This window comes from Rhinatrema bivittatum, chromosome 8 (genome assembly GCF_901001135.1).
Source record: "Rhinatrema bivittatum chromosome 8, aRhiBiv1.1, whole genome shotgun sequence".
Lineage (NCBI taxonomy): Eukaryota > Metazoa > Chordata > Amphibia > Gymnophiona > Rhinatrematidae > Rhinatrema > Rhinatrema bivittatum.
In genome coordinates, this window is record NC_042622.1 from 60,510,982 (window position 1) to 60,526,978 (window position 15,997).

The 15,997-nt window shown below is 43.3% G+C and overlaps 1 protein-coding gene across 1 annotated transcript in view; it reads left to right on the forward strand.

Annotated features, from left to right (window-relative positions):
- GGT7 (gamma-glutamyltransferase 7) overlaps positions 1-15,997 on the forward strand; it is a 122,907-nt gene that overhangs the window by 73,321 nt on the left and 33,589 nt on the right. The window contains exons 9-10 of the mRNA XM_029613700.1: positions 12,890-13,014; positions 14,985-15,073. Of these exons, the coding sequence (XP_029469560.1) occupies positions 12,890-13,014; positions 14,985-15,073 (214 nt within the window). The remainder of the gene's footprint in view (positions 1-12,889; positions 13,015-14,984; positions 15,074-15,997) is intronic.

Sequence of the window (15,997 nt, forward strand, 5' to 3'; positions counted from 1 at the left end):
AAAATCTGGTATGCATGTGTGCGCGCGCATGTTTTAAAATTGGCGCGTCCTTTTCTTTAAAAATCTACCTCTAAATGTGTAGATTTAGGTGCACACTTTTCAAAATCAAAAGTAGGCTCGTAGATCCTTTCCTCACTCTGTCCCCTCTCCCCTACTTGCCGTGTGGGTAAAAGTATGTATGAAATGGCATTCCCGGCATATGTGACCGGTCTCACAAGGAACCCTTTTGTTTTTTTCACCGAGAAGACCCCTGGAGAGGATTATCTGGGGTGGGGAGACTCTTCTGTTTGGATGCTAGTGTTAATTTTTGTGGAATGAAGGAGGTGTGGACAATAATGTAGCAGAGCAGAAGCTATCGGTTACATCTTAGTCACTGTTATGCAAAGAGTGGTATCCTGAATAGCCACGAGAGCATCATATATATGGGAAAATTATATTACCGGTGTGCATGTGGACTAAGGAAAATATGAGAAGAGGGTCATTTGCCTCTATGGAGAGAGAGCCTCTAGGAGGAGTGTACTAGGACTATGAAAGTCTGAGTTCAAGGTTTGGTGGGAGAAATTGGAGCAGGGTTTCCTCAGCTTTTATCCAATCTGACCCCATATTAACCCTTGAAAATTCACATGACCCAGACCAAAACAAATTAGCAGGGGTGCAGTCTCCTTACCACAGTCACTCTACTCTTACCCTCCCTATACACCAGCTGAACCCCTTCTCAACCTCCATCCCCTCCAGAGGACCTCCTCTCTAACCCTCCTCCCCTCCAGCTGAACCCCCTCCTGTCTCCCAGCTATTCTCACCTTCCCAGATCATCCCCTCTCTCTCTCATCCCCTCTAGTCCTTTTTGTATCCTCTCAGTTGGTCCTTTCTCATTTTCAACTCCCAATTGAACCTCTGTCTTCCCCTCCCTTTCACCTTAACTCCCAGCTTCACTTTTACATCCCCCAGTTGATCTGCTATTTCACTCCATTCACTCCCCCACACCTTCTCTCTTCAGCCGATCCAGCCCTCAAATCCATGCTGCATTTTATGCCCCCCTTCAAACAGCCCCTCTTACAAACATTCCTCTGGCCAGGATCAGTGGCAACATTTTCTGTTGGGTCCCAGGCCAAAGTTACTGGAGAAATTACTTAACTGATAATTTTGTTTTCCTTAGTGTAGAGAGATGGACTCAGGACCAGTGGGTTTATGCTCCCCTGCCAGCAGATGGAGATTGAGCAATCTGATGTCTCAGTATACATAACCCTATAGTGACCCCAGCCTGCCAGTATTCTATTCAAAAGCAACTCTGGACAGACTAGCAAAAAACTTGATTAAAACCATGATTAAAAACAGGTAACCAGAACTGTACTCAATCAACCATAAACACTGAACTCATATAAGATTCTAGGTACCCCAAGCTAGGGACTGGATGAACACTTACCAGTAATCCCTTGGGACCCAGAGCTTCACAGGAGGACTATTGACACACTCATGCGGCAGCTGAGGGTGGGAAGCTGAGTCCATCTGTCTACACTAAGGAAAACAAAATTATCAGGTAAGTAATTTCTCTTATTTCCTAGTGGTAGACAGATGGATTCAGGACCAGTGGGATGTACCAAAGCTACTCCCTAACAGGGTGGGAGGCTGCCCGCGGTCCAGTCAAAACTGCATGTGCAAAGGCTGCATCCTCCCGGGCCTGCACATCCAGACGATAAAACCTGGAAAAAGTGTGTAAGGAGGACCACGTCGCAGCTCAGCAGATATCGACAGGAGACAACAGACTAACCTCCGCCCATGACACTGCCTGAGCCCTAGTGGAATGAGCCCTAACCTGAGTAGGCAACAGCTTTCCAGCATCCACATACACGGCTGTTACCACCTCCTTAATCCAACGAACTATGATAGCCCGCGAAGCTGGAGTGCCCTGCTTACTGCCATGCTTAGTGCCCTGCCATGGAAAACATCCATCTTTCGAAAAGACTTGGAGACCTCCAGATACCGCACAACAAGACGCTTAACATCCAGGGAGCGCAAAAGGCGAAACTCATGCACATCCCTGACCTTATCCAGGGATGGCAAAGAGATGGAATGATTCAAATGAAAGTCCGAGACTACCTTGGGCAAGAAGGATGGAACAGTAAGCAGCTGTAACACCCCCGAAGTCACCTGAAGGAGCGGCTCCCGGCAAGACAATGCCTCAGCTCAGACTCACAGAACATATAGCCACCAGGAACACAGTCTTCACAGTCAACAACCGTAAGGAAAGGCTACCCAGTGGCTGGAACGTAGGGCCCACCAAAAAGTCCAGCACCAAATTAAGTCACCACAATGGAACTGGTAACCTCAAAAGAGGGCTAAAGTGCTTCACTCCCTTCAAAAAACGGGCCACATCAGGATGAGATGTCAAGGAGACAACATTCACCAGGCCTCTGAAACAGGCAAGTGCTGCAACCTGCACCTTCAAGGAACCAAGGACCAAGCCTTTATTCAGTCCATCCTGCAAAAAATCCAGAATGAGAGGGATCTTAACTGAATGAGTGTTATGACTTTGATGGAAATTGTGAACCCTGGGCCGAGATGAGAGATGTCTCCGCTCACAGGGAGGAGCCCTGTGAGCCTCACCATCGGTGGGCATGGTCTCCGCGACGAAGGACACAGCTGTAAAAGAGCTTTTATTAGGGAGAAAAGATAATGCATAACCCGAGGAGCGGGTTATGCATTATCTGTTGTAGATACCTCTGAGTGCAAATCTGGTAGTGGCCCGCAGAGTGGGGTATGCCAAGGATAGCTGTACAGTAGGTGACAAAGTAGCAGAGGTCCGGAGATACAGGAACCAGGTAGAGGATCACGAGTCGTGGTAACGATACCCTGTAGCTCAGGTTGGTAGAAAGGATATGCTGAAGAATGGTAGTGGCCCGAGGAACGGGGCACACCGTGGAAAACTCCAGCAATGAAGACAGCGTAGGAAGCTGAAGTAGATACTCACATAAGGAAGTTCCAGGAGAGAAATCCAAGGGTTGGGTTAGGAGAAGTCTAAGGCAGAAAGGCCCTCCAAGGAGCGGATAGCCAAGACGCGGAAGGGCCCCTGAGGAGCGGGTACCCAGAGCATCCCTAATGCTATGAGTAGATACTGGAACAGAAGATCCCAATGTGGAGCGGATTTAACAACGAGAGAATTCCTTGCTAACTCGCCTTAGCAGTGGGCCGGTCAGCTTAAGTACACCAGCAGGTTGATGTCATTGGAAGGGGATGCCCCCGAATTTCCCGCCATGACGTAGACAAAAAGAGACCCTGCACATGCGCGCCTAGGTGATTCCAGAAGTAAGATGGCAGTCAGTAGCACCCACGCCATCCCGTGGATGGCGTGGGTGCTACTGACTGCCATCTTACTGCCTACTGGAGGTTGGTGTTGGTTGGCGGAGGTCGCCACTCTTCCAATGATTGATGGTGCAGGGAAAAAAGAGGTGAGCATGAGAGGTCACAGCCATCTGCGACCGGGCGCAACAATGAGGAAGAACACCCTGCTCCTCACACCAGGCCTCAAAAACTCTCCAAACCAACACATAAGCCAAGGAAGTGGAGAACTTGCGAGCGCAGAGTAAAGTGGCAATCACCACAGAAGCATAATTATACTTTAATAGGCGAGCCCTCTCAAGGGCCAAACCATAAAACAGAATCGAGTTGGATCCTCGTGAAGTACCGGTCCCTGCTGAAACAGATCCATGTGCGGCAGAAGACAAGGGGCGGGGGGGGGGGAGGCTTCCACCAGGAGTTGTTGCAAATCCGCTTACCATGGACGCCTGGGCCAGTCCAGTACCACCAGCGGTACTAACCCCCTGTGGCCTTCGATCTTGCAAATTATCCTGCCCAGCAAGGGCCACGGAGGAAAGGCATAAAGTAATATGTCTTCCGGCCAGACCTGTACAAAAGCGTCTATTCCCTGGGACCATGGATCTCTCCTGCGATTGTAGAAGCGAGGAACTGTCGCATTTTGAGAAGTCGCCAGCAGGTCTAGGAATGGAAGGCACTAGCGATCCACAATCAACTGAAATGCCTTAGCTGACAACACCCTCTTTCCTGGGGTCAGACCCTCCTTGCTTAGAAAGTCTGCTTTTACATTGTCTTTTCCTGCAATGTGAGAGGCTGAGATCATCTGCAGATGACCTTCCACCCATTCCATCATCTGGTCTATTTCCTGCAACACTTGCTGGCTCTTGTTTCCTCCCTGGTGATTGATATAGGCCACCATCACTGCGTTGTCCAGCATCACATGAATTACTTGATTCCGCAGCCTATAGCTGAATTGCAAGCATGCCAGCTGTACTGCTCTGGCCTCTAGGTGACTGATGTTCCAGCTGGACTCTTCGGCATTCCAGCACCCTTGGGCTGTTTACTCCAGACAGTGAGCCCCCTCAACAGTGGAGACTTGCATCTGTTGTGCGTACCAACCAGGTCGGAGAGGACAAGGGTACTCCCTTTCTCATATGATCCTCATGCAATCACCACTGGAGGCGGGAGCAGATTTCCATCGGCCAATGGAGCTGAACTACATAATCCAGAGACTGCAGGTTCCAATGAGATAGCAGAGAGCACTGAAGAGGATGCATATGCATCCTTGCCCAAGGCACCACTTCCAGGGTAGCTGACAACAAACCGAGTACTTGTAGGTAGGACCACACCATCGGGCATATGGTATTCATCAGCTGATGTGCTTGAAACATCAATCTCTGGATCCAAAGTTCCGGTAGGAAATTCTGTTCTGTCCCATATCGAACCGGATCCCCAGATACTCCAACAACTGGGATGGTTGAAGATCGCTCTTGGCAGGTTCATCACCCAACCTAGCCAACACAAATAGGAAGACGCTTAGACTTCTTGCTTACTGACACCATCGCTGTGGTAAACGTGCATCGGAACTGCTCACTCTCAAAAATGAAATGCGCCCAAAAAATAAACGCCTAGAAGAAGTGTGGCAAGGCACATGCACAGCTTAAGCGCATAAAAAAGTTTGTGTGAGTAAAAAGCACGCCCAAAAACTGAGCACACAACGCATGCGCAGAGCTGACACACTGCGCACACCGATGGCCTATAGAGGGCAGAAGAACACGCACAAGAGCATACGAAAACGGCCGCCGTGGTCTACTATGCAGCGTGCAAGAAAAAATCCTAAATGCAGGGCCTAGCCCACTGGGGGCCGCTCAACCCACCAGGCTGCCTAGTTCCCCAATCCCAACAGTAGCGGTAAAAAAACGCCTGCACTGTGTGCCGAGATTGGAGACCAGAGGAAGTCCTGAAACCCCTCTAACTGTCTTTGATCCAGGTAAAACTTTCTCCTTTTTTTTTTAAACCTTACCTAAGCTTAGCACTTAGTGGCTGAGTAGAGTTGGTTTCCAGTTGCGGGGGGAGAGGGCATCTGCCATCACCACCACACTTGGTCTCCTGCACCTGCTGCCTTTCAGCTGACCTAGCAACTAAGTCTGTGCCAGGAAACCCAGCTACCCAAGGTACACCTCTGAGGGACCACAGAAATCGCCTTAGGAATTCTTAACTGGGGGAGGGACCTTTAGGTATCACTGCAGGAGAGCATGGCTTTCTTTTCCTGAATTTAGAATTTCAAATTTCTCCTTTCAAAAAGCTCAAAGCAATCCCCATAGGGAGATGCATGTCCACCATCTGCTGGAGACGGAGAATACTGGCAGGCTGGGGTCACTGCAGGGTTAAGTATACTGTGATGTTAGCTTGCTCCGTCTCTATCTGCTGGCAGGGGAGCATAAACCTACTGGTCCTGAGTCCATCTGTCTACACGCTAGGAATTTATTTATTTATATTATTTCCATACTGTCATTCTGTGACCAACCATAATGGTTTACAAAGAAATAAAATAAAAATAAAAAAACAATAAATCACCAGTATAAATTAATATTAATACATTAACAGATAAAATAGCTCTAATATAAAATTTATAACATTAATTAAAAAAACCTCCCATAAGCATAAAAATAAAATAAAATATTGCCTTAAATTGATCCTACAGAGGCCTGATTTCAAGGGTTTTTTTTTAAAGCCAGAAAATCTCTTTGTAACCTTAAATCTGGGAGTAGAGAGTTCCACAGTTTAGGTCCGGCAATAGAAATAGCTCTCACTCTAACCTCACTCAGATGGGCAGTTCACACTGAAGGGATCACTAAAAGGCCTTTATTAGTGGATGTAAGATTTCTTTGGGGAGTAAACAGATGTAAAGCTGCATTAAGCCATTCGGATTTATCATTGTTAATGATTTTGTGCAATAAACAGAGAACCTTGAAATCAATTCTAAATTTTACTGGAAGCCAATATAAGGCGCGCACACATGGACGAGCTGAAGTAAGTTGTGCATGTCAGCAGCCGGGTCTTTGGGACAGCAAACAATGGCGCTGTCCCGGCCTGCCCCTTCGAAGAAGCCCGGCACCTGTGCACGTACCAGGCTTTACATGCATGGCCGGGTCCGCCACGCGCATAAAGCCCGGATTTTATGCACACAGGGCGTTTAAAATCCGGGCTTTATTGTGCTTGCAGATAAGCCAAGTAGGAGTGCATTGCGATTGTCCAAATTTGAGAAAATCAATGTTTGCAGAACTGTACAAAAATCTTCATAATTTAGGAGAGGTTTTAGGTGCTTGAAAATGTGTAATTTATTGTAGCCTTCTCTGATTTTATGATTAATATGTTTCTTCATGCTAAGCTCACTATCAATTATTACTCCCAAATCTCAGGCATTACAGATCAGTTCAATACAGATCAGTCTGTTTTAAGGTAAATTGGCTTGGTTGGTGATAACTTTCTATTTAATAGTATAATTTCATTTTTTGATGATTTAACACCAGTTTCATATGTCTCAATAACTGTTGAATTGCTGAGAAATACATCTGAACCAATGTCAGAGTATTTTCTATTGAATCCTTAATAGGAACTAAAAGTTGTACATCATCTGCATGTATGTAGTGTGTGATACTTTATCCAGAAAGTACAGGCATAAAGGTAACATACAGATGTTAACAAGTGTAGCAGAGAGGGAAGATCCCTGTGGGACCCCAGCATCCAGATTCATTTTCTCAGATAAGGAATGGCCAGTCCTTACCTGGAAATAATTATTTGTTAAATACGAGGTAAACCATCGGAACACACATCTAATGCTAATAAGAGACCGAATGTTTGCAACAGCAGGCCCTGAGCTGTGGAACTCTGTTCCAGAGGCATTACGTCATATAACGGGAAAAAAACCTTCAAGCGTGAACTGAAAACATGGCTGTTTAGAAAGGCTTACGATTTAATGTAAACATCTATACTGCTATTAATCAAGTTGACTTAGAAAATAGCCACTGCTATTACTAGCATCAGTAGCTGTGGGATGTATTTAGTTTTGGGGTACTTGCCAGGTTCTTATGGCCTGGATTGGCCACTGTTGGAAACAGGATGCTGGGCTTGATGGACCCTTGATCTGACCCAGTATGGCAATTTCTTATGCTCTTATGCTGATAATTGCATTAACAATACAAGAGACAATGCTAGTTGAGCAATCATTATATAGTAAATGACATAAAGGGATTACCAGTAGGATTAGAATCTATTTTCATTGCTATGTAGACCTAGAATGAATGAATATGAACTACATTAGATAGGAACTACTGGGATAGCCATGATGATGTGTAATTATGAACTAGAATATGTATTCTCTGTGGTGTTGAATTCAAAAAATGAACATTAACATAAAGCATATGATTGTTGACCTTGAATAAGAACCCTAATAATATAAACCGTTGTGAACTTCTTTTTTGGAATGATGGTATATAAAATACTTAAATAAATAATAGACCCAATGCCAATTTCAGATAAAATCACGTGATCTACAGTATCAGATGATGCTGATAGATCAAGAAGGACCAATATGTATGACTGGCCAGAGTCAAATCCCCTTAACACAGTGTCTGTTAAAGCCAGCAATAAAGATTCTCTGTTAAAAAAAAAATTCCTAAAACCGAATTGAGATGGGAAGAGAATATTATTTGCATCTAGATGCTCTACCAGTTGCTTTTGTACTATTTTTTCAATTATTTTAGCAATCAGTGGTAGATTAGAGATAGGTCTAAAATTATTTAAAATATTAATATCTGACTTTTTGTCTTTTAAAATTGGTCTTATTGAAGCACATTTTAAAGGGAATGGAGTCTTTTCTTCAGCTTATGACAATTTCACAATATTAGAAATTGGAGTGGAAGTTAGGTGAGTGACGGATTTTAATGATTTTACAGGAATTACATCTAAAGGATGCGTTGCCAAATTCATATTTTTTAAAACAGATTCAATTTCTAGGGTGGATGTGCTCTCAAAAGAAGTCCAAGGGTTTACATCACATGAATTTAATGTTATTTCTTGGCCTGGAAAAATGGAGAAAGTATTTAGCAGATTTTGAATCTTTTCCTTGAAGAAAAAGCAAACTTATTGCATTTATTCTCTGACATTTCAGTAATTACTTCTGCATTTCCTACAGTTGATGACGACTGGTGGGAAGAGAGGGCAGGCTGATGACAGGGGCAACATTTTTTTCTTGGGTAGCTTCAGTGTTGGGTGAGGAAAGAGAGGAGTAGAGGTCACCTCACTGACCCATTCACTCTCAGCCCACACATCCCGTTATGGCTGATCCAAAGCCCATCGGTGATCTGCAAGTGTCCATAGCATTAATGATGCAAGTCAGTGCGTAGCTTCTTAGCCAGTGCAAGCTCACAAGGCCTGCAGCAGCTCTGATCCTTCCTTGCATAGAGCTTCTTCTTTACTGCATACATTCAGCAAAGGCAGTATCACCTTAGGGTCTTATGAGCATGTGCTGATTCACATGTCCCATGCTGACTTCCATTGCTGATGCTGTTGCCTAAAGAGCACTGCTCTTTGAGGCACTTGTGACCTCAGCAGAATGTTATGTGGCTCTGTTTAGGGTTGTCAGGATCAATGGGATTTGAACCTGCGGGCTTGGGGATTCCAAGCTGCAGACCTGCTGCAGAGTTGTGGAGGTTGCTGGCTCTCCAAGAAGTCATGGCATTTGTATCTTGCGTTCCTGGGAGAGTCAGACATGCCTTTGCAACATTCTGCTTGGACTAACACTAGATGTGTCCCAAATTGATGTCATTATATAAGGCATATTCAGAAGGCACACAGTGCTGGGCAAAAGACTTCTCAACATCTGCCCCTCAGAAGTGCTATGTTTCCAGCCTCTGATTTCCTTTCCATGTTCCTTTCATGTAATTGTGTTCCAGTGATCCTGTCTAGTAATCCTGCTTTAGCATTCCTGCCTTGTAATCGTGCTCCAGTATTCCTGTTGTATAAACTTCCTGTCTTACTGTCCAGTGTTCTGCTGTGTGTCCAGTTCCAGTACTCCTGCTCCTCATATTCCCCTGGCTCTTCTCCAGCCCCTGAGCTCCACCAATGTATCTTGGCTTTGCATCTCCAGGCATGCACCTTCCCTCTGGGGCTGCCCTGATTGCCAAGCCCAGATCTCTCTGACAGGGGTCCCAAACTTCAATTTGGGAATCCACTTAGAGAATAAGGTGGCCCAGTCAGAGTGCCTCTCCAAAGGGAGAGGGCTCAGCAGGGGCTTTTCCCTCTCAAGAGGAAAGGCCCAAGCCTGGAAGGTATTTTCTGTCACCGGAAAATAACCAAAGGAGCTCATCCAGGGTCCTAAAGGAGAAGAAGCAGTGGAAGATCTCACCAGCGGTGGAATATCAGGGAAGGAGGAGGTCCAGCAGAGTCTTGCAGTTGGGGAATCAGGCGAAAACACCTTCCAAGGTTTGAAAGAATATGTCTGCAGCTGTCCTGGTAAGAAAGGAGTCCCCAGGCTAATAAGAGGAGGTTATCTGTGGGTCCAGGAAAAGGGTATTAAGGTGCTCACTAAGGGAAATTGTGATGTTGTTTTCATCAGGGAATAGCATGGAGTAATGGGAGGAGTGGTACTGGTAACACTGTGTGCAGCACTATTATTTGGAAGTTAAATTGAGAAGGGTGAAATACATCAACCTATTGGGTTGAGAGCTAAAGTTGTTGCCACCTGGCTGCAAAAGCCTGAGAACTCCTGAGACCGTTTGTGAATTCTGAGCTCATTTGTGACATTTGACTGCTGGTAACCCCAGACAATTAAAAGGCTGTTTGATTATCCTTTGGAACGAATACCTGCTTTTTATCTACTTGTGTGAATTTCTAGGGAACAGGAGTTGAAGGAGCAGTCAGAAGGAGTCATAGAGGAGAGACCTAGCCAAGAAAAACGAAAATGCCATTTTTTTGTATCTGGGCCTGGGTTCACTATTTTTATTTATTTATTTATTTTAAAAGGTTTGCAACCTGTGCCCTCCAAAGATTGGGGTGAGGTACATTTAAACGTACATAAGAACTCAAACAATACAACATTAATCCAAATTGTAATAGAACCCTACCGAGAGACTGGTAGTAGGGTTACACACGCAACCCCTGGTTGATTTTCAAAGCATCACTAATGCAGAGGAAACGGTTTTTATGCACGTAAAGAGCTTTGAAAACTTGTCCAAGCTGCTAGCAGAATGTGAACATGTTAACTGATGGGTGCACAGGGAGTGTGCCGAAAAGAAAAAGGCCTTTGGTCTCTTTCAAAGTGCACCATTGGGCCTCTTTTTTTTCCCCTTTTTGCTTCTGGAAAAAGAGAGGCTACAGCAGGGAGAGGCATACTTTGAGACAGGGTTATTAATGGCTTTCTCCCATACGGGTCTCAAACTTCAGTCCTCAAGAGCTGCATACAGGCCAGGATTTTAGGACGATCAAAATAAGCAAGCTGCTCATAAACTAGAACCACTATATGTGAATAAATATTATGAATATTCATTGAGGATATGCTGATAAGTAGGCCTGTTTGTGACCTGGGACAAAAATATATCACCTTTCCTTCTAAGCGACACCTTGTACATTGCTTTGATTTGAGAACCAGGAAGCTGGAATTCTCATGACTTGGGATCAGTGGGAGCACCCTCATCAGCTGGCAAGAGAAGGTCTCACCTGTCTCCATTCATATTTTCTAACTGAGGGAAAAGTAAAAGTGAAGCAAAAATGTCAATGGTTTGAGAATTTAGACATTTTTCCCATCGTTCACATCAGACAGCAAAATCTATGTCTTGACATGGGCAACAACTAAGGTATTTTTTATTTCAAAAATAGTTTATTAATTTAATTGTTATACTCTATAATTATTTGATGTTTTGTGAACCATTTTGGTCAATATTCATTGTGAAAGACTGTATAGAAATGCTTTTAAATAAATAAACAAAAATAAATAAATAAGTATCTGATTGACTGATGACTTTCTTATGCTTTGATTTTATTTATTTATTTACAATAATTTATATTCTGCCTATTGCCAGAGCCTGTTCTAGGCGGATTAAATAAGATAAAACATAAAAACACAACAAAATAATACAATGTATTAAAACAAAGGCATACAATACTTCAAATAAAATCAAATTCAAACATCAAGGCATCATTAGTCATGATGTTATAAAGGTGGATCATAAGTTTTGAAATAATTACATTTAAATTCAAACATTTAAATTTACATTTAAATTTAAACTCAACAGTCTAAATCTTGTGCTCAATGCTTCGAAAACAGAATTCCTGCTCATATCACCGGAAAACAATAACATACTTCCAAAACCACCCTCACTCCTTCAAACAGCCCATGTAAGAGATCTAGGAGCCATACTAGACAATCGTCTCAACCTCAAACCATTCATTAATCAAACCACAAAGGATTGCTTCTACAAATTGCATATTCTGAAAAGAATTAAACCACTCTTCCACGCTCAGGACTTTAGAACAATCTTGCAAGCAATAATCTTTTCCAAACTAGATTATTGCAACTCGTTACTACTAGGCCTCCCAGCCTCTCATACTAAACCTCTACAAATGGTTCAGAACTCTGCAGCCAGAGTCCTCACAAATTCCAGGAAAATCGACCACATTTCCCCTATCCTCAAAAACCTCTATTGGCTACCAATCCATTATAGAATCATGTACAAAACCATCAATATCATATACAAAACTATCAACCAACACACGCAAATCGACCTACAAATACCACTTAAAAAATACACTTCCGTCAGACCCATCAGGGAATACTACAAAGAGTCACTCCAAATTCCAAAGGCCAAAACCTTCCAACATAAATCCTTGAGTCTCAGAGCCTTCTCTTCAGCAGGTCCAGCTCTCTGGAACTCTATCCCACCAGATTTGAGACAGGAGCCATGCTCTCTAACATTTAGGAAAAGACTAAAAACTTGGCTTTTCAAAAAAGCATTTCCAAGCCCTGAATAAAACCTTCACGCAACAGCACAATTGGATCTAAATTCTGTGTCATATTTATTCATATTCTGTGTCATACTTAACCTTCTGGTTACGTATGTTCCATCTCACAGTGATGTACAGCCACATTTATTCGCATAGTCTTATTTACTCATCTTGTTACTTTTTTACTTTAATTGGCTGAAATGTAAATATTGCTCTGTTCTTTTCTCTCCCCTCTTCCAGTTCCAAGTTAATTTTTCCCTGTTTTATTGTAACTTTCTCACATCCTTTTTCTGATTCCCTGTATTTAAAGTTCAAGGTTTTTATTGAGAATATTGTTTACTACGCTACGTTATGCTTTCACACTTTGTTAATTGTAAACCGGGTTGATGTGATGCCTGTCATGAAACTCGGTATAACAAAAACAATAAATAAATAAATAAATAAATAAATAAATAAATAAAATTCCTCACAGTACATTGGAAAATACATGTGAGAACTGTGTAGCTCTTTACCTATGGATCTAATGAGGTAATATCTCTTTTTTGTTCTCCCCTCTGCCTTCCATTTCCTTCAGGTCACCTTGTCTTCACTCCCCCGCCTCCACACGCAGGCCCTGCACTAATTGCAGCTCTCAACATCCTGGAGGGGTTTAACATCACCAGCCAGCTCTCCCGGGAAAGCCTCCACTGGATAACCGAGGTGAGGTGGGTGGAGATCCTCCTGGACCAGTTAGAAAGAGACCAAATTGGCACACTCAATACCGGGACTAAGTGTCTAGTATAAATTTCTAATCCCCAGTTGAAAGGCCCTCTGTAGTGGGGAAGGGCCCTTCAACTTGCTTCTTGAGTCTGGAGTAATCCCAGAGGACTGGAAAAGGGCGCAACCCTTTGAAAATGTACCCCATAATTTCCCTAACTTACTTTTGTAATTTTACACTTGCAAATTATCTGGCATAAGTGATATTCAATTATTTATTGTGTAGTACTGACTGGGTGGGAGGACTGGGTGAACTGGGGGCAATTCAAGCTGAAGAACCAGTCAAGTCTTGATGACCTGAAGAAAGACTGAACAAATTGCTGTTTAAAATTGGCTGACATATGTGCGTAAATCCTACTTTAATATTTTGTATAAAATATACACAAGTATATTTTTAAAATAGGAAAATTTCATGCATTCAATGCACTGATATACGTTCTTTCAATGCATTGCATATATTTGTGCGTAAGCATACAACATATACATGCACATGTATGTTGCAGGATACAAATAATCATATTTATTCATTTTATTTAACTTGACTTTTAACCTGCTCAATCCAATGTATTTGGAAGGTTACAGTAAAAACATTTAGAAATATATATAAAAATAGCAGCAAAATAAATAAATAACAGATTAACTCACTACCATAAAAAGATTCAACCAAATAAAATCTTAAAACAAAATCATAAAAGATAAAATAATAGTAAAATAAAAGCTCAGTTAAAACAGAGAATAAAGCACCATTTTACCCCAGATGTTCCTTTGAAAATTTCTGTTAAGTTTTACACATACATAGAAACATAGAAATGACGGCAGAAGAAGACCAAATGGCCCATCCAGTCTACCCAGCAAGCTATGTACTTTTTTTTTTTTTTCCACATACTTGTTATTCTTGGCTTTTAGTACCCTTTAGTTCCATTTCCCCTCCACCCCACCACCAATGCAGAGAGCACTGCTGGAACTGCATCCAAGTGAATATCCAGCTTAATTAGGGGTAGTAACCGCCGCAATAAGCAAGCTACACCCATGCCTCTGTCCACCCAGACCATGCAATTCGGACCTTGTTGGCTGTTGTCCATATACAGATCCTCCTCTCTACACTCCCCCTGCCGTTGTATCAGAGAGCTATGCGTTGAAAGAGAAGTGTTAGACTTTCTCCCCTGCCGTTGAAGCAGAGTGCCATGCTGGATATGTATTGAAAGCAAAGTATCGGCTTATGTGGTTTTGGGGAAGCAACCGCCGTAACAAGCAAGCCACATCTCGCTTGCTTGTTACTTCATGAGGGTAATTTTATAGCTCATTTTGGCGGGTAAAACAGTATTAATGGTCTTTAGAAAATTTCCCACCCTATATGCAGGATAAAGTACACCTAGAAGTCCACTATGTGCACACTTTTACCTGCAGTAGGGGGAGGCATTCCTGGTGGTGGGGTTTACACTTATGCATGCACTTTTGAATTTACAATGGTATGCGCAGAATTTTCTTAGGAAAATAATCTGCACAAAGTAACAGGCGTAAACGTGTGCAAGTAGTTTTCCAGGGATAATTGTCAAAGAGAAATTAGATGCACAATGTCACTTTGAAAATAAGTGTAAAGTAGTCCACGAGTTAAAGATACCTGCAGACTTTGCAGCAATGCAGGCAGTTGGAGGATTCCGCTCCCCACCCCCACCTCCAACTGGGTAGACTGAAACACAGACAAGTAGTACAGCTCATTTGGGAGCCCCATAAAGGGGCTGATTCACCGAGGGTTTTCTGTGCAGCAGGCCCAGACTGAAGTTAAAAATGAAGTTTAAAATCTCCTTAATACACCTGCTGGTGGCTATCTTGCTAGCTTTTCTGTTAAAAGGCTATTTGAGGGGGGGTTCTTGTCAAGTTCCTTCTGTGTGTTTTGTCGTTGCATTGTTTAGACCCTGAAAATAGCACTATCTATGGCGAGCAGCCTCGGGGATCCCATCTTCAACTCAACAGTGTCTGACTCTGTGGAGACAATGCTGAGGTAAGTTTGAGGAGTCATCAGAGAGTTAATCGTCTGTGCATGAGGAAAGCAAGGATGGGATGGGAGTGCGATAGAAAATGGCAAGTGTTTGACAGGCTTTCATAGTGTGCAGAAGGTGAAATCTTCCATGGTCAGGACATTCAAGGCTTATGATATAAAGTTGTAGGGAGGAAAGCACAGTTGCTGAAATAGGGTGTTGGTTGCCTGGATTAGCTTACTGGCAGAGGCAGTGACAAGTGAAACCATGGTAAAAGCAGGTAACTGACAATACAGGGGTGTGTGGGGGGGGAGAAATGAAGGAGAGGGCTTGAGTGTTTTCTCAGGCATAGAAATGTGGAGGGCCAAAGAAGAGAAAACATAGGCCAATGGTCTGAGAGTGGAGGTGCAAATACATCAGACTTGGTTTAACCCTAACAGCTGTGGTAGAGCTGAATGAGGCTACCTTGGTTAACCCTAACTAAGCTAGGGTAGCCTGCACAGAATGGAGGTTACAACTCTAACATTAGAACATGCCATACTGGGTCAGACCAAGGGTCCATCAAGCCCAGCATCCTGTTTCCAACAGTGGCCAATCTAGGCCATAAGAACCTGGCAAGTACCCAAAACAGTGGTGGTATGGCTGCATCAGGCTCCCAAGAAGACTGCAGGAAGAGACCATGGTCAGAGCATGGGGGGGATCAGTCGTTTTTGGAGAATGACCTCGCAAGTTTTGATGGTGGTATGGATGTTGCAGAACTTGGTGGTAAAAAATGGACCTGGATGTTGAATTATATATTAGACTTCTAAGAATCAAAAAGAAAGATGACAAAGCCTGGAAGAGCCTTCCAGCAGAGGTGGTGGAAGCCAGCATTTGGTTACAGAAAGTTTTTTTTTGACCCAGCAGTTTCCTCCTGCTTCTGTGGGATTCCAGCTCAGTTGGAACCA